At 42.8% G+C, this 25,027-nt stretch overlaps 1 protein-coding gene across 7 annotated transcripts; it reads left to right on the top strand.

The window, feature by feature from the left end:
* Positions 1–1,130: 1,130 nt before the first annotated feature.
* MFF (mitochondrial fission factor) lies at positions 1,131–23,391 on the top strand. 7 transcript variants are annotated; one of them, XM_041414304.1, is made up of 10 exons: positions 1,131–1,287; positions 5,545–5,762; positions 6,626–6,798; positions 7,753–7,841; positions 11,329–11,403; positions 14,406–14,564; positions 16,929–16,946; positions 20,097–20,159; positions 22,280–22,364; positions 22,727–23,391. In XM_041414304.1, the coding sequence occupies exons 2-10, from the start codon at positions 5,546–5,548 to the stop codon at positions 22,856–22,858; spliced, it is 1,011 nt and encodes a 336-aa protein (XP_041270238.1). In that variant the 5' UTR covers positions 1,131–1,287; position 5,545; the 3' UTR covers positions 22,859–23,391. The 7 variants fall into 7 exon arrangements, with proteins under 7 accessions (XP_041270238.1, XP_041270240.1, XP_041270239.1 ...); XM_041414306.1 differs by lacking the exon at positions 11,329–11,403 and having other exon boundaries at positions 1,133–1,287; XM_041414305.1 differs by lacking the exon at positions 16,929–16,946 and having other exon boundaries at positions 1,135–1,287.
* The last annotated feature ends 1,636 nt before the right edge of the window (positions 23,392–25,027 follow it).

Raw genomic sequence — 25,027 nt, 5'->3', positions numbered from 1 at the left:
CAGCTTTTTTGGGGTTTTCTTGTTTGTTTTTATTTTAAATACCAAATCCTGATAATTTATAAAATGTTAAAGAAGAGTTAAAATTGAGGACTCTACATACAGAAAGATGAGGATTACCTGGTAAGCTGTTTGAGGTACAGCTTATATTTCAAGGTGGCCAAATATAAGATCAAATATAAGATCTTAAGGCAAGTACTGTATCATTCTCAATGTTAGACAACTTCTTTTAGTAGGGGATCATATTTCTGACCACTTGCCTATGTAAAACAGTGCTGTTGATATTTGTGAAGAGCTGAATTAGCAAGTTGCAAGCCCTTGATCAATACATGCTTCTGTGGTGGAACTGCCACACTTCCTGACCTCCAAAACATTGTACTCATAAATCCAAAGATAGAGAAAGCTCCGAGCCTGCTTTCTTCTTTTCAAAAAGTACCTCATAGACACAACAGCATCTTTCATTGTATTTTCCTGTGTGGAGCTGGAAAACTGAACTAGGCCATGAAGCAGCTCCTGGGGTCGCTGATGACCAGTTTCAGGAAGGCTCAGCTGCTGCTGCCCTTGGCAGGCTTTATCTCTGCTGGGAGAGCCGCGGTACGCGCTGGGTGCCAGCGGGGCACGGAAGGGACGGCTGCCACCGCGCGTGGTGACCAGTGTCCTGTGCCGGCAGCGGGGCAGCGGTGGCTGCGGGCGGGCAGGGCCCCGGAGCTGAGAGCCGGCCCGAGGCGGGGCCGAGCGAGCGCGGCTGCCCCGGGGCAGCGCTCAGGGCCCGGCCCCCTGCTCTGCCCCGGCTCCTGCCCGTGCCACAGCTCAGCGCATACCCGGACACGCCGGGCGGCCACGGGGCTCACGGCACCGCTCCGTGTGCGGGCACAGAGCGCGGCGCTCCCGCCGGAGCGCGGGCAGGGCAGGGCAGGGTAGGGTAGGGTAGGGTAGGGTTGGGTAGGGTAGGGTAGGGTAGTGTACGGCAGGGCTGCGCCATCGCCGCCCGCCGGGACCGCGCCGCGGGTCACCTTGCCGGGCACCCCAACGCGCCTGCGCGGCGCAGGCCTGCCCTCAGTGAAGATGGCTGCCCTCGCCTCCCTCACCGTGAGGCAGCGGCGAGAACCGCTTCCGCCCGCCTCCGGTCACGTGACGCGCGGCCCTTACGGAAGCCCGATGGGGACACGCAGGCCGCGTTTGGCGGCTGACGCGCGGAGCGCGGTGCGGTGCCGCGGTGCCTGACGCGCTCCCGGCCGGGCCGGGCTGGGCTGGGCTGGCAGCGCTCCCCGGCCTCCTTCCGCCGCACGGGTGAGTACGGACCGCGGGGCCTGGCAGCAGCGGCCCCAGTTCCGCTCGGAGGGCTCGGTCTGCCCGCGGGGCCGCAGCCGGCCCTTCGGCGCGCTCGCAGCCGGAGCCCCTTCAGCCCGTGTGTCCCCCGCTCCCCGCGGCCGCGTGTGCGCTCAGCCCCGGCCCCCTCAGGGCCCGTCCCGCCCCGGCTGCCGGCTGCCAGCACCGCCCCAGCCCGGGGCCCCTCGGGCTGCGCCCCGCGGCCCGGCCCGGTGCCGGGGTCGCTGCCGGGTCGCGTGGGAGCGGTCGGTAGCGGGACCGGAGCCTGGGCCGGGGGCTCCCCAATCCCCCCGGACGTTATCGGCTGAGCCGCCGTGACGACCCCCATGAAGGGAAGGAAGCACCTACACCCCCTGAATTTCCGACGGCTTTTAATGCCGCCACAGCGCAGTGAATAGTTGGGTGTTCCAGAAAAATGGTTGTCAGAGTGACGTTCTTCTTCTAACGTTTTCCAGTATTTTTTTCCATATTAAAAAAAAAAAAAAATTAAAGGATTTTGTGTTAAAGCATTCTGCTGCAGTAAAACAAACTTGAAAGAACGCAGTCTTTAGTGCTTTGTGATCTATAGCCTCGCGCGTGTGTCACAGGTACATTTTGTTGGTGTCAGCCCCGTGCTGAGGGAGGGACCAGTGCATTGTTTGAGTTCGGCACCTGTCAGTACTCTGCAGAACAGCTCTGAGCCTTTAGCCTGCGCCTGGTGCTCCTCTCCCTCAGATCGTTCCCCTCCTGCTCTGGGAGTTCACGGCCTCTCTGATCTGTGTTCTGACACTTACAGGGCCCCAGAATAAGGTCTTTTGGGTCCTTAATTCGCATCCTCAACTTTGCTCTGAGTCTTCCTCTTCCCCCTTTTCCTTGTCCAAGGATAACTGGATGCTTGCCAAGGGAACACTTTGTAGCTTATGCGCACATGGAGAGAGGATCTGTGAAGTAGCCACATCGGGATCAAACAGTAATGGAGCTGGAGAAGCTGCAGTTTGGTGTGGGGTGTAAAAACCTCTCTGAGCTCAGTGCTGACAGAGCTATACTGTGTCCAGAGCTCATCTTCTTGTATCTGGGGCCCCACACCGTGCAGAGCATTGCTGGTTGCAGCACAGATACGGCCAGTGTCTGATTATGGCCAAAATGCTGCCAAACAGTCATGCCTCACATTTGTATGCATTGCTTCATCCTCATCTCTTCTTGTTCTTGTTTAGGAGAAGGAGGTATTCCTGTGTCTTTCTGAACATATAACCTTTTCTTGTTCTCTCTTGCCTTATCATCCTCTGGATTTCTCCTTCCTTTTTTTCTTTCATTAAATGCTGTTGTTGCTCGTTTGCACTTGAGCTGTTCTCTGTTTGTCCTGTATTTGTGATTAGATTTTTATTGTCTTATCATTCTCAGAGTTCTATTATCCTGCCTTTTTAAGAGGTACTTAGTTCTGTAAATATCAATTTTAAAATCCTCAGTCTCCTGATTTATTATTAATGCTTTCTGTAAAATGCTTTGTATAACAAGGACATTGCAGAAAACATAACTTTGTTTTGTTCAGAAACTTCGTTAAAAGGTTTTATCTCTTGGTGAGATCTCACTGTTTCTTGTTTTGCTGTTCTGTTGTAAAAAGGAGTAAAATTTGAAATCACTTTGACGGCAAATCCAGTTCTTGGTGACACAAAGTAGACAAGAGTAGGAAGATATTGATGTTTTGCATCTGTAGGGCCTTGGCAAGTGCTGCTAAACCCACACAGTGCTATTTAGTTTATAAATACTTTCTACTGCTGTCTGGCTTGGTGTAGGTTTTGCCTTGCAGCTGGAAAGCAGTTGTTGTGCAAGCAGACTTGTGTCCAAAAGCCTCACCAAGCTGTGGTGGAAACACTGCTGCAGGGCAGGGATACTTGATCACTAAACTTGGAGCCAGCCAGGTGTTTCCAAATGAGAGTGAAGCAGGAAAACACCTTTTGTCACATGTGAGCAGTAAGTGCGCTTAAAGCTTTGACAGTCGATACTCTGGGTACTGTAAGTTCTTAAAATTCGGTCTCTCTGTTGACATTATGACTTTTATGAGATTGGGGGATGCTTTGCTGATCACAGACCATGTTTGAAATGAAAGGCACCTTTTGGAATGTAGAAGTCTCAGATGGCTGTGTATTTTGTTCATGTCACTGGCTGATCGAGCCAATGTCTTGCAAGAGGGGCAAATCTGCTCTGTAAAATCAAAGGGCAGGGATGAAAAAACTCCATGTGAAAAGGTTAACATTTTTGAAGTGACAGATGCTTAAGCACCTCTTCAACTGCTCTAAAGTGTTTGTTCCTAATTAAATGGGTAGTTTCACTTTCTTTCTCTTGATACAAACAGTGATAATTAATACAGGTGGATTAAATGTGCAGCACTTCAAGTATTTCCTTTAAAACGAATTCTTTTAAAGTTTACATAGACCTTTTTTAAGGTTACACAGTAATCTTTTAGCCTGCTCCCTGATCACCTGTTCTACTGTGCTACAGTGACACTTGGAGATTATTGAGATACTTTCTTTGATCTGTGGTGATAGGGAGCCTTGCAAATAACACCGAGGCTCACAGGATGGAGTGCCAGTGTGTGTGCACTCCTGTATTACACAGTCCAGATCCTTCTCTGTGCTTCTGTCCGTTGGCTGAGGGTTCTTCAAGGTTTTCTTGGTCAGTGTGGAAGTATGCTCGTGTGGGATGGTGGGAGGGAGGGTTTGGGCTGGCTCTCCTGCCTCGGGCTGCTCTGCCCTGAGGCCTCTCTGCGTTCTGCACGTTCAGCTCAGCAGAGCGCACACGCAGCGACTGACGTGGCCTTGCTGCCAAAAATAGTAAAGGAATGTAGTTGCAATTTTAGTGGCAAACCCTGCCTTTTTGCCAGGATGGATTACTTCATTTAAGGACCTACTTAAGCAACTCCACTCGTAGATTTTGGGCTAGACTGAGCCATGCTTTGCATAGGCAGGTTTGCCAGTGTAAGCTATGTTTACATGTTGTGCATGTATATATATATATGTCTAGAAACTTTGTTTTCCTATTCTAACCCTAAAAAACCATAATCTCACTGTGAGCTGTTGACAAGCCCCCCCAGCCGTTGTCTGGATGAAAAGTTTCCCACAGCCTGTTCTTGCAGCTCAGTGTTTCATCTGGGAGCCCCTTTCCAGCCCCTCTAAAAATGCAGCCTCAGGGTGTCTCTTAACCAAGCCCATGGCCATTATCTGAGTCTGAGCCATCAGCCAGGTCCACTGGCCACTGCCCAGGTAATCAGCTTCTCCCAGCTGTCTGAGGTCCCTTTCCAGCCACCCCCAGGCACAGCTCTAGGATTTTTTTTTGTCTCGACCCTAAATCTAACTTCAGACTCCCAGTTACCTTGGTCTTTGACAGAGCTCCCAGCGTTTGCATTAAGTTTCTCACAGCCCAGTTTCTAGGGAACTCGTCCACTGTTTCATTTGAAATCTCACTGCTTTCCTAGGAAAATGTATATATAAAGTATTGGCAAATGCTTTTAAGTTTAAATAAAGTCTTCTTCTCTCTGCTCCTCATCTTGTATCAGTTCCACAAAAGTAAGATGTTAATTTACAGAAAAATGTAGAAGTGAGAAATTTAAAGAATTGCTGCACTTGCGAAGGGTTATGAATATTCTCAGTTTTCAAGCTGATTTGACAGGCTGTTGGTAAGGAACTTTGTCCTTGTAAGATCTGGGTGACTGACAGTGAGCAGGAGGCTCCTGCCCAGGCTGAGTCCTTTCTGTGTTCCCATGCCTCAGCATGCAGTTTTGTGAGACGTCAGCCATTTTCTCAACCACAAGTATACTGGATTTCTGTAAATGCAAATCAGTAATTTAGACTTCTCACCAATCCTGAATAATTTCCTACCAATCCTACCGATTCTTTGATGTGTTTGTTTATGTTTCTATTTCTGTCAGCCAGTGCAGGAGTAGTACCTTACCTGCAGAATTTCCAGGTCAGTTTGTTTTGTTGTTTTTTTTTTTAAATTTGTCATGGCTCAATTTGAGAACCCTCAATTGGAGCATTGTCTGCAGTTTCACTTTGTTCTTCTTTCATTGCCTGCACCTCTCAGCGCTTTGTGACTGCCCTTCCTACGAATTTTACTGCGCAGTTTGTTCCTTTAAATCAGACCCTTCAGTTATTATCTCCCGCTTCCCTGGTAACGTGAGCAAAGCATCTCCTGTCCCTCCTTCTGCCGTGTCGGTGTCTGAGTGTGGGGTTCCCTTGGCAGGATGAGCGGGGCGGCGTTCCCGTCGCCGGCTGCCGAGATGGCCGAGATGAACCGGCTGCAGTACGAGATGGAATACACCGAGGGCATCAGCCAGCGCATGAGGGTCCCCGAGAAACTCAAGGTGGCTCCTCAGAACTCTGACCTGGACAAGGACAGCCAGGAAGGATTTCCAAATGCCAGTGTAACTATGCAGGTTCCAGAGCGGATTGTAGTGGCAGGGAGGTCTGCGTCGCAGTGCGGGTGAAAACTTCAATTAGTTCCCCGCGTTTCTGGATGGAAAAAATACATATTGATATGTCATTTTTAAAAGAATAACCTGTAAGATGCTTTCTGGTGTTTAAACAGTTAAAGCTCTTTAACTTGGGAAGTTTTTTTAAGGTCTGAAAATGTTTCACGACTAGTTTTGGTGTAGCTTGTAATGGAGACAGCTGATGAATTAATTATGAACAGAAGGTTTAATCGCTGGTGTTTCATCTTACTATGCTATTTTTGGAGAAAAAAATTACTGTTTATTGATTTACACCCGAGTTTTAGTAATTAACTGTAAGCTAAAGTAACTGTAAAAAATTTTGGGGATGGACTTTATATTTGTCATGCAAAATGGTTTTGATTTTAATCAGAGTGCTAATTTTTTCAAGAATCTGTCTATTGTGAGTGGGCTCTATCAATATTACTTTAGTATTTGTGGTCATGGGCTTTACAGTGACAAATCCAGAACTGTGAATGTCTAAGAGTTTGCAAAATGTGTGGCATGCATTTATTTTATACTTTGATGTCAAAGCCAAAGACACTGATAGGACTGTGTCTTGAGTGCTCTCACTTGCATAACAGTTGATGTGGTTCAGGGTTACTCAGGGTCATTGTCCTCAAAGAAACTGCTCAAATAAGTGTCAATATGGTCTTTATGAGCACTTCAATAGTAGTTTTTAACTACAAGACCTGTTAAGGTTATACTTCATCATTTGGCATAGGCAGGAGAATACATCACTGCATACTGCTGTGATGTCCTTTTGAACTTTTAAGCACTGGCCTTCAGGCCTCAGAACAATTTCCTTTCTATTGACAATTGATGTTCTTGCAGGTAATAGTGAAGACATTCCATTTTCCAGACCAGCAGACCTTGACATTCTTCAGTCAACTCCATTCAAACCACTGGCATTGAAAACTCCTCCCCGTGTTATTTCTCTTAGTGATCGACCGCTAGATTTTTTGGACCTAGAAAAACCTCCACAGCAGACACCTCAGAGTGAAGAGGCCAGTACTTGTTTTGCTTTTTCTTTAGATGAGAAGCATTCTGCTAAAGAAAGTGAAATGACCAATGATTTCTCTACTGTGGTGCAGATTAACTTGGTGGTGACATATGTTGGGAGAATACAAAAATATTTTTATTAGCATTATAGTAGTTCTGTTTAGACTTTGAAGTGGCAGATGGCCTGGAATTGGCATGCTCAGCAAGCTTACTCACAACTTACAACAATAAAGTCATAATTAGAGCTACTCAAGATATTTCTAACAAAAAAAATCTTTGTGATGAAGAGAAAGCTATAACGTTTTTTTGATTTCTAGAGTACCAGAAAAATGTAAGATTCTTGTATTGTATATAGTAATGCATTATAATATATGTGGTTAACTTCTGGACTTCATAGTCAGATAATGTAACACCACACAGAATTTTAACAAAATGCTGAAAAAAACAACTTCAAATAATGGTAAAATATTGGCATCCAGGTGAAAAATGGCAACTAACACTAAAAATGGAGAATTATTTATGAAGCTGCATATTCTACAGGCTTATAAAATACAATAGAAATATATTTATCTCTGGTGATGGGAAGTAATCCCAGAATGGGTGAGACTGGAAGGGATCACTGGAGTTGATCTAGTCCAGCCTCCCTCAGCAGGGTCATCCTAGAGCGTGTTACTCAGGATTGTGTCCAGAGGGCTTTGAGTATCTCCAGAGAATATTGAAAATTCTGCTGGTTTGTAATTTTGACATCAGGTCACACAGACAGGTAACAACAGTTTGGAGCTTGATTTTACACATACCAGCATCACATCTGTCATCAGTTGTTCTCCTCCTAATCACTGTGAAGCCCCTGAAAATGTGCCTTTGTATGTGAGGGCAGATCTGAGTGACAGTCCTGCAGAGCACAGTGCTGTGTCCTGGAACCCTCTGGCTTTTATGTCTGCTTTGCTCCCGTGCTGCAGGTGCGCTCGGTGGGGAGGCTGAAGAGAGAGCGCTCCATGAGCGAGAACGCCGCGCGGCAGAACGGGCAGCTGGCCCGCAACGACTCCATGTGAGTGCAGCCCGCTGCAGGGCCACTGCTGCAGCTTTGGGACACCCTTCCTTCCTTCCTTACCTCCTCCTTATTTGCTTTTCCCAACTAATGTTTCGTATGTTGTGGCAAGAACATCATTTAACTATTATAACACCAGCCTTTTTCTTCTCTTCTATGGGTTTTGTTTAGGGAGGTGACTTCTTGCAGTGGATGGGTGGAAGTGTTTGTGGGCTCACAGCTGGTTTCACCACTTACCAGGAATTGTTATTTCAGGCGATTTTTCAGCTTCTGAGTTGGTACAATATTTTTTTCCCCCTGAATTTTCAGGAAATGGCATTCTTTGTGCATCAAAATGTTCCCAGTTCTCCCACTGTTAATATTATAATGATTTTCATTAATCGGAGAAGAAATATTTTTATTTTCTCATAAATGTTAGAATAAGTAATTTCTCTGTGGTGTCACTGTACTTCATGTATTGGAATCTATATATTTTAATTTTAATCTTTTCTGACCAAAATGGCAAGGAGAACTTAGTATTGGAAACTTCATCTGTTCTTACCGTCCGAGGTTGCAGTTCTGAAGACATACATGTCTGTAAATTTTTATTAGATATGATAGTCTTGGATTAATCATGGCTTATTCTGTATGACAGCATCTTTCCACCTGGAAATAACTGGTTTTGCAATATAACACCTAGGAATCTTTTATGTGTGAATTCTGATACAGCTGCCATAAGGAATACTTGGCTTAGGAAAGGCTTTAAACTTAAGATTTGAAAGATGGGATTCATCTGTCCCAATGTAGACTGTATAACGCTATTACTAGGTCACCATCAAACTTAATTTTCAGTAACTAGAAGGAAATAAGTGCATAGCCTACTTAGGGTCTACCTATTTTTAGTCTAAAGTAGATCAAGTGAAGTATGCCCTAGAAGTGCCTGTTTCCTTTATTGACATCAGGAGCACTAGGAGGTACTGTGTGTATCACATATCTGTCCACCTGTTAATTTGGCTAAAATGAAATGTACTTTGAGGCATGTTCCAGACATGTTACACTTCTCCTTCTCTTCCAGATATGGAAATCTTGTTTCATATTTTTCCCTTGTTATTGGATCAGACTTTGGGTTCATACAAGTTTATAGATTGCACATGTCTAGGTGCTCAGATCTGCAGAGTCACACATGTTTACTGAGCTGGCAAAACTCAGATTCCCATCTTTAAGTGCCTGACAGCTCAGTCTCTGGGTGTTCTACCAGCTTCCTCAGTGTCCAAGTTCCCTGTCGTGTCATTTATCCAGTAATGTCCTGTTGGACTGCACACTATCATGCCACTTTAGAATGGCTTTCTCATGCCCATCTGGCAGCTTGGACATGGTCTATGCTGGAGTACCATGGTCTTCATGTGATGGGAGCTTCCTGTGGAAATATTTCTCCCTTTGATGCTGCCAGCTCTGCTTTGCCAGTCTTTGATGTACTGCACTTCAAAGGAAAAAACAGTTGGTAAAGAAATTCTTGCCATTTCTTGAAATTGCTTTACACTTGATCCCCGTGTTAGTTTAGTCTTCCAAAAGTCATGGGCCATGCCAGCCGTCTGAGAAAACAGTAAGATCAGCTCTGCCTGTAGTTGCTGTCAGAGTCCTCACAAGTCTGGACTTCTTGAATCTGAAAATCCTAAATCTGTAAAATTCACCCATGTGCGTTGCTGTCACTCAGTAGTTATATATAGAATTACTGGCTTTACATGGTCTGAATGTTATTTGCTGTCATCTACTATCAATCCTTCAGAGGCTTAGCAATACAATAAGCACCTGGAATCCTATCAATTTAAAAAGCTTGTGATCAAGGAACATATGACTGGCAGCTGGCATGACTCAGTTTATCATTTACAAAAGCCAGGAAATTATTACACATCTAGAGATTAGTTTCCCTTCTTGATACCCACACTAGTGCTTGATAGGGTCTGTCAAATAAATCATAACTCCAATGCTATGCACCTTCTGTTATTACACATCTAGAGATTAGTTTCCCTTCTTGATACCCACACTTGATAGGGTCTGTCAAATCATAACTCCAATGCTATGCACTTTCTATTGTATCTTTTTGATTGATCCAGTATCTCTTCTCATGCTTGTAAGATAAATAACAGCTAGATGATATTGAGCCTTCAGATCTGTATTCTCTACAGCCCATGTGGAAGATATCCTTCTTTATTGCAGTATTCTGCACTTCTGACCTGCAGATAATGTATTTTAGTGGAGCTTCATTTTTCTCTTGTCCTCCCAGGTGCCTGTTTCCTTATGACAGAAGTTTTGCTGTGTCTAATGTTAGATCATCTGCTTTGAAATCATGGAGGTTCCTAGAAATGGCTTCTTTCTCCGTCACAATTGCTTCTTTTGATTCAATATCATCCAAACAAAGAAATCACTTTGAACGTGCTATGGGACTCTGAGCTGAGTCTGATATTTCTCCATCATCTGGGTTTTGGCACTCTCCAAGTGGAGAATGTGACTTTGTACCCAACTACCTCTCAGGAGAATGTTCTAGAAATTCAGATTGTAAAAACACCACGATCACAGTGGAACCTGTGTGGCTTCCTCAAATACAGGAAGGCCAGGCCTTCTGTACTTGGTGGAAAAGTGACCTCTTGGCCCTTGTTTCCTCACAGTTTAAGCCCTCAGGACATACAGTGTAAACAGCAAAAAAAAATTTACAATTTTCATGTAAATCTATTCTTTGCACTACAGAAAACGTAATTGTGCAGCTTTTGCCTCATTTATATCACCTTGGAATTCCTTTACCATCTGGAAATACTAATTTTCCAGTTAATTACAAGAATACAAGAAACTAGCTGCTCCTAAAGTTCTTATATCCAGTGTTGTTGGCTGAAAAAATAGTTTACTTCTGCACTAACAAATGCTGTGGTGCTCTACCTTGACAAAAATCAACTCTTTGTTTTTGTGCTTTGGTTCGGTTCACATCTTCAAATAGAAAAGGAAGTCCACGTGGGCTGCTCAGATGCTGTGATGAGGATTGAAGAGGTGCTTGGAGCACTGCCTTTTAAAACCTTTGTTTTCAAAATATGACTACAGTTCTCAAGCTTCAGTCTATGACACTGTTGTCCTCCTTGGACAAAATTTTCAGATGTACTCTGTGAAATTCCAAGGCTTGACGTAGAAAGTGACAAAATCAAACATTCTGGAATAAATGGTTCAAGTGAGAGTTGGCTGGGCTCCCTATCATGGTGTTCTTGGCATGCACAAATAGTGGTTTCTCTTCCATTGCCTTTCTCTTCTTGTCATCCAGTTGCATGCAGAGACAGTTTTGAGGATTTTTTTGGCAGCTGGGCTTCACTAAAGTCAGTAATTCTCTAATGCTCTTAGAAATCCTGGGACTAACAAGTACCTGCTGGTACAATAACTGTCTGTGTAGCAATAATGACAACTCTCTAAGTTACAATCCCTCTTTTTCTAAGGATGCTTACTTAAGAGATTACAATTATTATTCAAGGTGGCACAGATCAGATACTGTCCCAAGAAATAAAATGCCACGGTTCCAGTCACCTCTTTCGACTAAGGATTGCACGTAAGCCTGAACCTTCCCTGGTATATGAAAAGCAAGATTGTGTAACTCTGTAGCTCTCAGCAATACTAATATTCTGACTAAGTACCTGTAGCTTAGAATATAAAATCTGAAACAGCTACCCTGAATGTGTGCTTTCTAATTTTGTTTCAGGGTTTCTCAAACTTGACCATATTGTTTCCCTCTGTAAAGAGCACAGGGAAAAACACCTGACAGCCAATGGAAGGGACAATTAAATTTCAAAATAACTTTGATTTGTTTGACACTCCGTTCTTTGGCTAGTTTTGTATAGCTGGAGAAACCAAGCTTTTTGTTGGTCATTGCCAGCCAATGCTGAATGCAAGGATTCCACTTCTCTGCTGGGAATCACCAAACCACCAAGAGTGCTTGGAAAAGTGGGCAGCACTTAATTTTCTTTTTGCTCCAGCCTTTTCCTTAGAATAACACATCTTTCTAGAGAGTTCAATTTCACAGTTTGAGAAATTCTGTTCTTCTTGCAAGTCATGGAGGAAAAGGTGATGGTTAACATGTCTGTTTGTGTGCTTGAATTTAAAGTAACCTTAATTAGTTAAATCTGTTTACCTCTCATTTAATACTGCCAGAACTGCAAGTCAGAGAAATACCTGAAATAAAGCCTGGGTACACCACAAATACTTTGACAAGATTTAGGGGAGACTGCTGCTAAGCTAAAAACTGCATATAGCAAAATGCTGCTGTACTCTTTCATAGTAATGTCTGTAATTTCATCCTGTCTGTTTTGGTTCCAAACTCTGGAATTGACTGGTGTCTGTAACCAGGGAGGTTACAGTGGTTGCAGCTGTATATAAGAATTCTTTTCAGAGATGAGAAACAAAATTATACCTACAACTATGACCATTTCACTGAAAATGGAGGGGGGAAGGGGGGATAGCCACAATGTCTAATGATAAGTGTCATATTACATATTAGAGAATTTCCTTATGGCAGAGATTTTTTTCTCTTGTGTTATCTTGGCTGATTTGTGTATCAGGTAATTGCTTCATAATATTTATTCTCCATGGTCTCTTATATAGTCCAAAGGACTGCCAGATGCTTACAGACAGAAGTTTCAAATCATCAAAAAGGAAAATTTTGCTTCTCTCTCCACCCCACAGTCATGGCCTTTGTGTCCTTCATAGAATTATTCTTGTTTTTTGATTTTTTCCTTATTATATAACTTTGAATTTAATCAGCACATGTAACTTAATTCTAGTTAAAACTGGGGTTTTTTGTTCTGCTTTTGAATTTTTTAGAATCTTTTTAGTATACAGAAATCTTTGTATGCAAAAATCATTTCTGTAGTATTTATACTAATACCATTCTGGACAACAGGAACTCCACAATTTTTTCTGTTTTGCAATATGTTTAAATATGATTTGCTACCTTTTTTTTATTAAGTTGTCTTTCACTCTATTGTGCACATCTCTGAAGTGATGTACAGGAGAAATTAGTTTTAATGTAAAATATACTGTGATTTCAAGCCTTAACTCTTCCTTCATTTGCCTCAATCCAGCAAATCTACAAGGAGTAAAAATTCTGATAATTCATTTTAGTGGCAATATTTTGAACTTGCCTCTGCTGCTTGATATTTTTTCTGCTGAATATTGGCATTTCTAGTGCAATTACAGAGTAAAATGTGTGGGTGTCACCACTACAAAATTGATTATAAAATAAAGTCATCATAAATGTAGAAGAAAGTTGGATTCTCAAGTGTGGGAAAATAATAAAAGCTGTAAGGAAGTAACCAGATATTTACTGAAATGCAGTCTGCAAATGTCCCTTGCAGGCCAGGATGGCTGAGCTCTGCTGTGGGAGAGGTGACATTGCTGTAACTTTCTTTGAGTCAGTCTGTTCAGTGGAACTTTCTGTCCTACTCACTTTTGTGATCTTGCTGCCAGCCATGTGCAGAGCAGCTCTGTTCAAAGTAAGAGTAGCCACAGAATTCTGACCCAGCTGGAGATTAGCCAAATATCCAACCAATTTCCAAGTACTCAGCATTAATGTTTTATAAAATTGCCAAGGTCAAAAAGATTGACATTTTAAGTCCAAAGCTGTTGTAGCAAAGCACAAGTGGCAAGGAAATGTGTTGAATTATGGGTGCTAATCTCAGAATAAAAACTAACCCAAGATTTAAAGCGTACAGTGGCTTGCACTTGCATGTATGTTAATATTTACATTAAGTTAACACAAATTAATTCCTACTGAACAAGCATCTCACCTCTAATAAAGTTTCCAGATTAAAAAAAAATTCTTGCTGTGTGCAGGAAAAGTGAATGAAGTCACTTTGAATGTAAAGAAACATAAGCAAATCATAGGCAGTTTATCAAAACTATTTTCTCTCTGATAAACAAGATTGGTGTAATGGCCATGTTTGAAGTCCAGTCCTGCATATTTTAAATAATATTTTTTGCATCATAGTCAACAAGTTAGAGCATGTAATTCATTGTCACTGGGATGTGAATTTTGTACTATTTTTGGAATTTGTTGCAGCTTGCCTTTAAACTTGTTCATGTGCAAATCAAAATACTGTCGTGATCACAGCTTCCGAAAAATTTTGTTGAAGGGGTTCTGTGTGAGATTCTTCTGATGAAAAGGGCTTGTGTTTTGAAAAGAGATGATGTGTAGGATTTTCTTAAAATGCCAGTGCTTGTAAAAACACTCCTCTCATTGATGTCAAGTGGGGACTTGAGCACAGACTTCAGCAGGTACAGATTTAGCTGTACAAGCACTTTTTAGGACTAACTTGTATAACACATCAAAACTGTGTCCTTATTCCTACCTGTGTGTGTTTCTGATGAACATACATAAATGCAGCTCATAATCCCCACACTACTCAAATTTGGGAGTGTTAGCTTACAGTGGTGGGAGAAGGGTAAACCAAAAGCAAGCAATAAGCATTTTGGAATGGGGTCTATCTGAAAAGCTTTTTGTCATTTAAAATCTGACTCCAGTGTTTCTCTCTTCATTTACTATGCTTGTACAAACAGTGTGACCCCATCACTGCAACAGGCTCGTGTCTGTCCTCCCAATATGTTACCTGAAGATGGAATTAATCTTTACTCTGCTCGTGGCATTTTGTCGTTTATCCAGTCTTCCACTCGTAGGGCTTACCAGCAGGTCTTGGATGTGCTGGATGAAAACCGCAGGTGATTGGTTGTCACTGCTTCTGCCAGCTTCTGCTGCTTTGTTTTTCTTTTCTCCTTTTTAGTGGGGTTGGTTTCTGTTTATACAACAATGAGATGAAATTATTTGCTTTTGCTTTCCTTTGCTTTCACTATTCATAAGCAATTTAAATGTCCAAAATTCACATTTCAAAATGCTTCTGTTTCAAATACAGGATTGTTTTGGTTTCCTTCCAAATAAAAATCTTTATAGGAAGGGTTGGCTTATGGCTGCAAGGGGTTTTGCTGGTCCGAGATTATCAGTGTATTCTGCAATTAATACTTGACCCTGAGCCTGCAAATTTACAACCCTTGTCTTCTGCTTTTCTGTTGGTGAGCAGTGGTGCAAATCAATAAGATTGGGTTGATGATGTCATCAAGCATTAAAAATGTGCAGAAACAGGGTAGAATATTAAAAGGCATTGTAGACTACTTTGATAATGTGTCAAGACTTAAGAAAGACTTATACATAAGAAACTCTTATGGTATATTGGGAATAATTCTCTCTGGTGGCCATGTGACTGATGGTGGCCACCCTGGATGCTGAGAGCAGGAAAGGCAGGGGACACTGGGGAGTTGGTTGCTCCTCTGATTATTGCTGTCTCTGATTTTGTGGATTACCTGACACTTGTTGAGTAATCAGCCAGAACAAGTCTCATGGTAACTCCTGTATAGTTATTTCCATTCTCTTCAGTGGAGTTTGCTCACTTGGTGTATCCTTAGACTGTCTAGATTTGGGATTTGGAAGCATTCCAAGAACAGCATGTTTAATATTATAGAAACATTCCTAAACACTAACAGTGGCAATATTCATTCACTAGAAGCAATTTCCAGGTTAGTTGTATGCCAGCACAGAAGTTCAGGTAACAATTGCACGCAGTCTCCAGTGCAGGGCTAGCTCAGATCCCCAGGGCTTGCCAGGAGGTTGAATTAGTGGAAATAATTGCTAAGAACACTGGGAGGAACTGCTCATTTCTCCTGCAGCCCTTCAGTGTGGCCTGTGCTAGCCAGTGCTTTGAAGTTTGCCATGTGCCTCTGCTATCTTATCTTAGCTGCACACTTACTATGTGTAGTGTGAAGTTTAAATCATTTGCTTTCTAGTTGTTTTGGTAATGAAATGTGACTATCAAGCCAATCTTACTGTGATTATGTGTGTGTTTGCAGTCACTTACCAAACTGGCACCTCCTGTAGCTCACCATGTTTGCTGACCTGACAATATATAAATGCCCATATTAACATTCCTGAATTGTAAAGAACTCCAGCATTTTTGGCCTTTTTGTTCTTAAACTGGGACTCAGAAAAACAAACAAAATCAGCTGCATAAAGTCCCTTGAAATACTGCGAGTTGGGTGCTTAACTAATGAATTATTTAATCCTGTGAAATGCCAGGCTGTAGTTGCTAAAATTTGGATGCCTATCTATCAACAGTTGGGCATCAATATATTTTTTTTTCCTTATCAATATTAAAATTATACAATTATAAATTTATTTTGCCAAATTAAAGGTCCCAGATAAGAAGAAATTGTACTGTCTATGAACAGTAGCACTTATGGATCTTGTGCCAAGAGCCCTTGTTAAAATATAGATTGGAACTGTAGCCCTTTTCCCAGTCTGCTGTGAAGCTAACAGGTTTTATTCCTGGCTTCTCTTATGCATGCTCTTGCCTGTGTTTTCTTGGATTCTGGAAAACAAATCCATATACATACACTTTCAACTTAGTTCAATTATCAAAAAAATTCTAGGATTCTGAATACTTCAAAAGCTGCATTACTTATCCTGGTTTGAGTTAATTTTGGAGTGGTTCTTACTGATCTTCCTAGAAGGAATGGGAAACCTGTTTCTAGTCACCTATGAATAAATAGGTGCTAAAATAATGAACTTTTCAATAAGGTGAAAGTGTATTCTATGTGGCTGGGTGTTTAGACACCCACCATTACAGCTGGCGTGGGAATGTGAAATTTGGATGATCCACTTGCATGGTTGCAAAATATTCTTCATTTTAAATTGCTCTAAACCTGCACTCTGTTCTTTTGCTCTGTGTAATGTGTTTTCTTTCTCAAAGCCTTACCTATTTTAACATTTTATGCTTAATACTTGAAGAGATCTTTTAAAACTAACAAGATCTGGCTGTGTGTTACTCACTGGAAATATTTTTAACTTGTTTTATAGCTTGTCTTTTTTTTTCCCCCCCAAACATTTTCCAATCTACTAAAACTGCTAACGGTAGGTGCTGATGGTACTGCTGCAGATAATGAGTTATGCCTAGCTCAGCCAGCACTGCTCACATAAAGGATTATTTAAATGAGCAACAATTTAATGATCACTGTTTACTCTTGCATTTCCTTCAGCTTGGACAAGGACAATAGGTCAGTTTTGGTTTCTAGTTGTAACCATTTTTCTGTTTCAATTTCTGTGGAATGACTGTAGGGCCTACCCCTAGTGTCCTTTAAAGATTGATCTTTTATGCTCTAGGCAGCAGAAGAAAATCTGAAAACAAACCAGCCAAACAAACAAGCCCCCAAAAACTCCATGCATTTAAGGAGATTTTAGTGATGTCTTATATGCAGGAAAAAGAGACCATTTCATATCTGTATAGACTTGTTTTGAAATCTTTATCTAAACTGACTCATCTCTTGAGTCAGTACATTTTATTTAGGAGGAAAGAGTATGGCAATTTATAATTTCTTTTCTTTAGGATAGCCCTTTTTTAAAAAAACACTGTCCTTTTTAAATGCAAAACTTCACCTACGTAGTCATATCCTGAGATATAAGATATAAGGTCATTTTTTATATTACGAAATTTAAAGATATTTTTCACTGTAGAAATAAAATGGGAAGTGAGTTAAGACCATCAGAGAGGGCTAATGGGGTAGGCTCTGGCTCTCGGTAATGATGGTTCAGAGGGAAATGAGATGGGTGTGCAGCTGTGAGGGAGGCAGGGAGAGGCAGCAGCTTTGCTGTGCTGGAGGAGCTGCTGGCAGCACAGAGACAGGCAAGGGGGCAGCTGGAGCCAGCCAGTCCTGTTTGTGCTTCAGGAGCACATCCCTTTATCCTACTGCCCGTGCTTAGGGCCTGCTGACACTTGCAGGGGGGTTTTAAAGGACAGCCAGAGCTGAACACAGCTGCTGCCTCTGCTGAGCAAAGACTGTGTGCTGGCCACAGTCCCCCGTTCACAGGCACAGGAATGATGGAAACTGGACCCAGGTTCTTGAATTGTCCACCTCTTGTTGTTTTCCTCCCAGACTGTGTGTTTAGGGTTGCTTCCTCCCTGTGGAAGCAGCAGGAGACAGACCAGGTTCAGCTGCTCCTTGCCTTACTGCCTGTTTTCCCACTGGTATTAAATTGTATTCCTGAATGTTCCCTTTAAGTTTGAGGTTGCTGTTGTTTTTGCAGGGAGTACACATGACCTTGTTGTTATGGCTTCTTCTGATCATGCACTAATGTTTAGGATGGAATTGACAGAAGTAGCCAGAAAATTCAAAGTTCTAATGTACACTTATTTTTTAAAAGAAAGACATGCATTTAATGTCTTGCCCGTATTATATTTGTACATTCTGTATTTACCAAAAAACTTACTGCTAATTTTGGGATAAGGTTCTCAGTTATGAGGCCACTGTGATCAATGTAATCAATTCTCTGTTGATATAAAAAAACAAGCAAGTAGAAGAGGTGGAGCAATATTGTGGTATTCCTTTTGGGTCCATCTGTAATGAAGTAAAAAATGAACTGTAAAGAAAAGGAAGAAATCACCTGCAGCATCTTAACAGCCTGGCTGTGTTGGGAGGTAGGATCAGAGACTTTAGTTTGAGTTGCTGACTTGCACAGATCTCAGAGTGCTCTGGGTTTGTGCCTTGCTGTAGCTCTTAGCTGTCTCCAAGCCTGTGGCTTTCCTTGGGAAGGGTAGTTATGAATTAGGATTGATAAATTCCACGACAGCTGTAAAGCTTAAAACCAAAAGATAGCACAGAGGCTGAACTTAGAGAGCACTTGAGACTGTTCTCATTACACAGAATCCAAATGTTGTCCTGTGGCAGATGGTGTGGGAAGTGCTGCTGGGTACTGGCACTGGCATTCATGTATCTGCCACTTAGTTACAGGTGACTGAAGTTCTCAGAGAAATTCTGTGACCTTCTCCATAGCTGCTGTTAGTTGCATTTAGTTGTGGTATCTTTCAGAGATTTTAGACCAGCTGAATTACTTCCCTGGTTAGGAATAGCTCTTTTTTTTTTTTTTTTTTTTTTTTTTTGATAACTTTCTGTGAGACCTTGTACATTTAGGTAAGAACATTCATATACTGCATGTATCAGAAATGGAGCTTTCTGTTTTGTAAAACAAATCATGCTGTCCTAAGTGCTAGCAAGGAGAACATTGTGGTGTGCACTTAATGGTGCTAACTAGACGAGGACGTGGTCCCAATAAATAGTTATCAGGCAGCAGATTTTGCCAAGGCTCCTAGATCCTGATCTTTTGAAGTGAAGCTGGTGTCTGTGATATTTTTGCATGGTTCTGGCTGATCTTAGTTCTCCCACCCACCTTGGCACCAAACTCTGCCTCCTACATGGACCCGCTATCAAGATTTTCATACTTAGATTGTGTTCAGTTTTATAGCCTGCAGTATATGTGGGTTAAATGCATGCTAAAAGTATCTCCAGTTGGCATTGGGAAAATGAAAGAGATTGAGAAGAGATTTGAGGCTCCTGCAGAGTTTGTTGCACACCTGTGATGTGGAACCCTAATGCCTCATTACCAGAGGCACTGGAAACACGTAGTGCCAGCTTGTCAGAGGGTCCTGCTGCTGAACTGCAATACAGCAACTTCTCCTTGCAAACTTCATGTATATTAGAAAGTGGCAGCAGTTAAAAAAGTTCTACCTTTTCTTCCTCCCTACTCAGAAAGAAAAGGGAAAAGAGCAACACTTGTAAGGATCTTCAAGACATGTGCTTGAAGCCTGTAGTCACTTCTTCCTGGAGACATCTCCCTCTCTTCAGGCTATACATGGCCCATAGGCTGCCAGCCCAGGTTTTCTGAATTACATCCAGCATAGATGAATACAGGAAAGTCAAATCTCCTCTTTCCCTGCAGGGAGCATAGGATGATTAAAAGGGCTTCTATAAGTATGTGTAGTACATTTATTGATTTCCTGTTATTGGTGGATGAGGTTTTAGATTTGGGAGGTAATTTTCTTTTTTTAACCTGAAGTTCCCCATGTTTATTCTATAAGACTAAATTTCTATTCCAATAGTTTGTCTTCTGTAAATGAAGCTTCTCCAAATCTGCTTCACCAAAAATTTGCTTACACGTCTTAGCTGCAAAACCATTCAGTGTTGATTAAATTTGAATATGAGAAATATGAAAGTGCAATTTACTACAAAATAAATGATAGAACTTATATTGAAATATAGAGTATATCTGGAAGTATTTTGATGTTCCTTTGATCTTTGTGTTTTACCTCTTATCTCTTGTTTGTCATTTCCTGTTTCTGTCTTGTGCTTTCAATCTACAAAATCCTGCTGTAGGCCAATGTTACGTGGTGGGTCAGCTGCTACCACTTCCTCTAACCCTCATCATGACAACACCAGGTAAAGAGCATTTTTTTGTTAGTCATGATCCACTAACTCTAAAATTCCAATTTCTATTTCCCTCTTCCAGGCAATGTTATTTTAAAGCACAGTGCTCATTTTTATGCTCTCTCAACTCTTGAGGTGTTTCAAGATTTATTCCTTCCCCATCCAAGTCACCTGCCCAGATCTCAGTTGTCTGGTAGATGAAATGTGCTGCAGAACTCTGCCTCAAATTAATGCCTGAGGGGAGGCTCTTACATTACATGAGCTGTATAGTTCAAGTATTTGCTATTTAATAGGGAGCTTACTAGAAAATTTGGCCTTACCTCACCTAATTTGGAGGTGCTCTCAGCCTGTGATTGTTGGTTGTAGCTGGAGGCCTCTTCGCTGCCATTGTCTTGGCAGATTGACATCACCTCAGTGGAAATGAGTAAGAGATTGACACATAATCCCATGGTCAGGATGATGGGGGAAAAAGAGTCCTTTCACATCCATTTTTCCCATTTGCCATTTAGACTTCAGTGTTTTCATGGAAATGGAGGTTATATTTGTGTGTAAGTAGAAAGTGGATTTAAACAGATGATTCTTCTCTAACTCAGAATTCAGTTTCTGAAATGGTCTAAGAGGTGTCTCAAGGGGGCTTTTGCTGGTAACCCTCTTGATTTAATGTGAGCTGGGAGGGAGGCGTGTGCATCTCACTGAAAAGCTGACCTTCCCTGCCTTTCCCAGGAGAGGGTGAGGGACAGCTGTGCTGTAGATCTGGTGGAATTTTCTAGTTTTTTTACCATGTACTACTAACAAAAAATTAGTTACAAAAAGACCCTCATCAGAAACCTCTTCGGTTTTCAGAGGACCTGTAGAGTAAGGAAAGCCTGACCAGAGTAAAGAAAATTTTTTTTTTTTTTTTTTTTTTTTTTTTGTAAAGCTGAAGGATCTCACTGTTAGTGAAGTCCACACTAGGGCAATTCTCATGTAGAAATAGCAGTTCTTGATTAGAAACCAAGTATTGATGGGCAGTGATACATGGAAACTTGTCAGTTTATTGGGAGAAGAGAGACTGCTTGAGCTGAGGGCATTCTAGAGAAGTTTCAGGAAAGTGATGGGAGAACCTGCAGTGCAAAAGTATTTTCTGCACTTAAGGGCATTCTGCAAGCTCCAGGAATTCTACTCCTATTCTTGTTAGTTCAAGTTGACGATTAACTGTCATTAAATACTTAATGTTCTTTTAGGTGGGAATTCAGTAGCCTTGGCATTATTTTGCTCCATTTAAGCTGTTTGCAGCAGTTGTTCACAGGTCCTCATGAGAATGGAAGTCAAAGGGAGCTGATATTGGAAACAGAGGTTTTAAGACACAAAGTGAGAAGCTCAGGAGTAGGTGGAGGATCAGGAACTGCTTTACCTGTTTAGTTGTTGGAAATGAGTCTGGTTAAGAGCTAGCACTTGGATGATCAAAATATAAACCTGTATAGACTTTCTGCCACTTTCAAACTGATAATAAATGTTCTGTATTTATTTAACTTGTCCTGGAGTTGGAATAATGCTCTTTCTGAATTGCTGCTTTCAGAAAACTGAGAGTGCCCTGGGAACAAACTTTCTAATGCACACAAAGTTCAGCAAGGAGTGAGTGACTCTGCACTGGGCTTTGTTTGCCAGATTCTCTGCCTAAAATACAGAGATTAATGTGACTGAGGTTCTTAATCTCTGTAAGTGTCCACTTTGGATATTGAAGTAGGTACTGAGCATAAGACTCTTCCCAAGTCTCTGGTTATTTCTACTCTGGCCAGGTCTCTTGCAACTCTGGCACTTTAAGTCAGGCAATGTTCAGAGTTCATTAATCAGTTAACTGGAAATGGTCTTTTTTGAGGAACTGTGTGTCAGAAAGAAGTTTGTCTGTGTGGAGAATTTTAAGTGTGGAAAGCAATCAACCTGAATTTAGGCAAGCACTTACCCACTTCATATCTGTTTGTGCTTTACTCAGTTAGGATCCTATTGAAATGCAACTCTGTAACAGCTGCAAAAAAAATTTAGAATTCTTGTGTCCATCACCACCAAAATATACATCTACTAGAATGTTGATGAAATATGGTACTTGCTGGTCTGCATGGCTGACACAGCTGAGCCCTCTCCTCGTTTGCTAGATACAGTCTGTCCAGCTTCGATCCCACACTCGAGGGAACTCCAGATGACATGACAGTCGTCGATGCTGCCTCCTTAAGAAGACAGGTACGTCAAACACAGTAGCTGACAACATTAGGACAAAGCTGTAGTGGTGAAATGGGCGAGGAGGTTTTCTCTGTGACTACAAAGGTACCCCCAACAGGCAAGGCAAAGGCTCCTCTCTGTGCCCCTGCTGGACTGCCCTCACATACCATGTCTTGTTCTGGGAGTCTGCAGAATCTGACTCCGTTTCTGCTCCTAAATAATAGGGACTGCAGGATCTGAACACTACTGATTGAAGACAGAAGGTCAAATTATCAACTGTTTGACATCTATCTGTTTGAGATACTAATTTTGCATTTACTCAGAAGCTTCTAGAAGGTGTGGCAACTTGTACTGAAATATTAAAAGCCTTTATTTGTTTTTAGATAATCAAACTCAATCGCCGTCTCCAGCTCCTGGAAGAAGAAAACAAAGAGCGTGCTAAGAGGGAAATGATCATGTATTCCATTACTGTAGCTTTCTGGCTACTCAATAGCTGGCTTTGGTTTCGGCGCTAGACACAGCTCTCAGAAAGATTTACTAGTTGAAAACATAAACAATTTGCAAAATTCCTTGTTTGTTTCTGATTGTATGCTGTTTTATAATGAATACACTGGAAACTTCCACCACAGATAAAGGCTCTAGAATTGCAGTGTTAAAGGGACACCTTGTTCATTTATAACGTATTTAATAGATTTGCATTGCAAATGCTGCAGTATCCTCCTTTGCATGCTTCTGTGTAACATGGACCAGCCCATGGGGAGTCTGCTTCATGCAGTGTGAGTGGTCTCCAGGACTAACCACTGGAGGTTTTGTTGTGGGAAGAAGAGAACAAATGGAATGGGTTTGGAAAAAAAAGAACAAAAAACAAAGGAATACAAAGTCATTTTTATTGTTCTGTTGTTAGATGCAATTAAACAATTGCACTAGTTTTCCTTTAGTCCAAGTAGTTTGAGGTGTGCCATAATCAAGGAGTGTGTCCTGTTTCATGAGTATGTTCCTTGTTTAAGTATATGTTCAGGTTGAATAATAAAATGAATTCTTTGCTAACATGCAGATTGTCCAGAAGTGTGTAATATGTAATTTTTTTTAGGTTTAATTTTGCAGATGTTTTTCTATAAATTACATTTTTAAGCAAGTTAGTCTGTGAGTGATCAAAATGTTACAAAGTACAGGATTTTGGTGTAGTATCTTTAATAAAACTCACTCAAAAAAAGCCCAACCCCAAACCATTGTTTAATATCATTTGAAGAGAATTTATTTGAAATTTATGTAAACAATTAGTGTTTGACGTAAGTAGTTAGCTCCAAAGCAGCAGGTGGGCATGTGACAGCCCGGTGCAGGCTGCCACCCGCTGCGGGTCGTGGTGCTGGTGTCAGGCTGTGTGGTGGGGATGGGGGCCAGCCTGGAGTGCCCTGATCCCGGGTCAGTTTAAACATCCCCTGCTCAGCCTCGGCCTTGTTTGGTAGACACTGTCACAGGGGTGCTGAGGGAGCTCCCTGCAGGCTGGTGGCTTCATGGCCCTGGCACGGCTGCAGCAGCCGCAGCTCCTTCCCCGGGGAGTACAGAACAACTCACCGTGCCCGTGTGCCAGAGAGCGGCAGTGACACCACAGCGCTGCCCCAGAGGGATCCTTAGCACAGCTGGAGCCAGACCGCTGTGCAGGACCCTGTTCGGGCTGTAGAGGGGCACAGCGGCGTCAAGAGCTGGTGCTGCACTGGCTGCAGAGAAGGAGCCAGGGTCTGTTTCAGCGCTGTGCTCGCTCCCCGCACAGCGCAGAGGCCCCGGCCCAGTGCCAGGGCTGCCCCTGCACAGCGGGACCCAGCGCGGTGCTGGGGCTGCGCACCGGGCCGGGGCAGTGCCCTGTGAAGGACGCGGGATCCTGGCAGCGGCAGCTTGAGAACCCCTGAGGGTTGTGATCCAAGTGCTGCAAATGCCTGCAGGAATGCCGCTCATCCATGCCCTGTGCTGTGCAGAGTGGGCTCGCTGTGTGGCTGTTGCGCTGCTGTACAGGCTGCTGTACCTGCTTCCCTGGCTTCCCACAGGGCGGGGGCGTTTGTTCTTTCTGAGCTTTGTGTACTGTGTTCTGTGACTACATCGGGGTGTTTGCTGTGCATGTTTTCTCACCGTGAATGTTGAACCGTGTGCCTTTGTCTTTTAGTAAAGACGATAAAAAGGGCCAGGCCTGCTTTGCACATTTTCTGCATTTTCATGAGTTATACCATGACCTTTGCACTGAAGGTGTACTGTATGAACTCTGATGGTGCAAATGAGGGCTGAGAGATGTACAAAGAACTGTATAGGCGATAGTCAAAAATAAAACTTCTTTTAAGTGCACAAAACCGGACTTTGTCTTGCACGTGAGAATGGAACTAAAAAAAAAAAAAAATATTTTAGAACGCCGCTACCTAAGAGGCCGCCCGTGAGGCGCGTTCGGCGAGCGCCGCTGCCCGGGGACCGCTGCGAGCTCCCCGGTAACACCGTGGGGCGGCCGAACCCTGAGGGCTGACGGGCGCCCAGCCTGAGGGTCTCACCTGAAATGCCCCGGCGCTGCAGCTGCCCCGCTCCTGTCCTCGTTCGTGTCCCCGGGGCGGGGACCCGAGTCCCCTGCGGCGGCCGCAGATCCCGGGCCCGATTCCGCCGCCCCGGCCGGGAGCGCTTCCGCCCGGAAGCCGCGGGGCGGAGCC

The sequence above is a fragment of the Onychostruthus taczanowskii genome, unplaced genomic scaffold (genome assembly GCF_017590055.1).
Source record: "Onychostruthus taczanowskii isolate IOZ18803 unplaced genomic scaffold, ASM1759005v1 scaffold45, whole genome shotgun sequence".
Classification (NCBI taxonomy): domain Eukaryota; kingdom Metazoa; phylum Chordata; class Aves; order Passeriformes; family Passeridae; genus Onychostruthus; species Onychostruthus taczanowskii.
Note: the sequence above shows the minus strand (reverse complement) of the source record. Positions and strands in the feature narration are given on the sequence as shown.

Coding starts and splice junctions, on each gene's coding strand:
- MFF (XM_041414304.1), top strand. CDS start 5,546: ATGAGCGGGGCGGCGTTCCCGTCGCCGGCTGCCGAGATGGCCGAGATG. Junction 7,842..11,328: donor CTGGCCCGCAACGACTCCAT/GTGAGTGCAGCC, acceptor TTATTATTCAAG/GTGGCACAGATCAGATACTG. Junction 11,404..14,405: donor CTTTCGACTAAGGATTGCAC/GTAAGCCTGAAC, acceptor TTGTACAAACAG/TGTGACCCCATCACTGCAAC.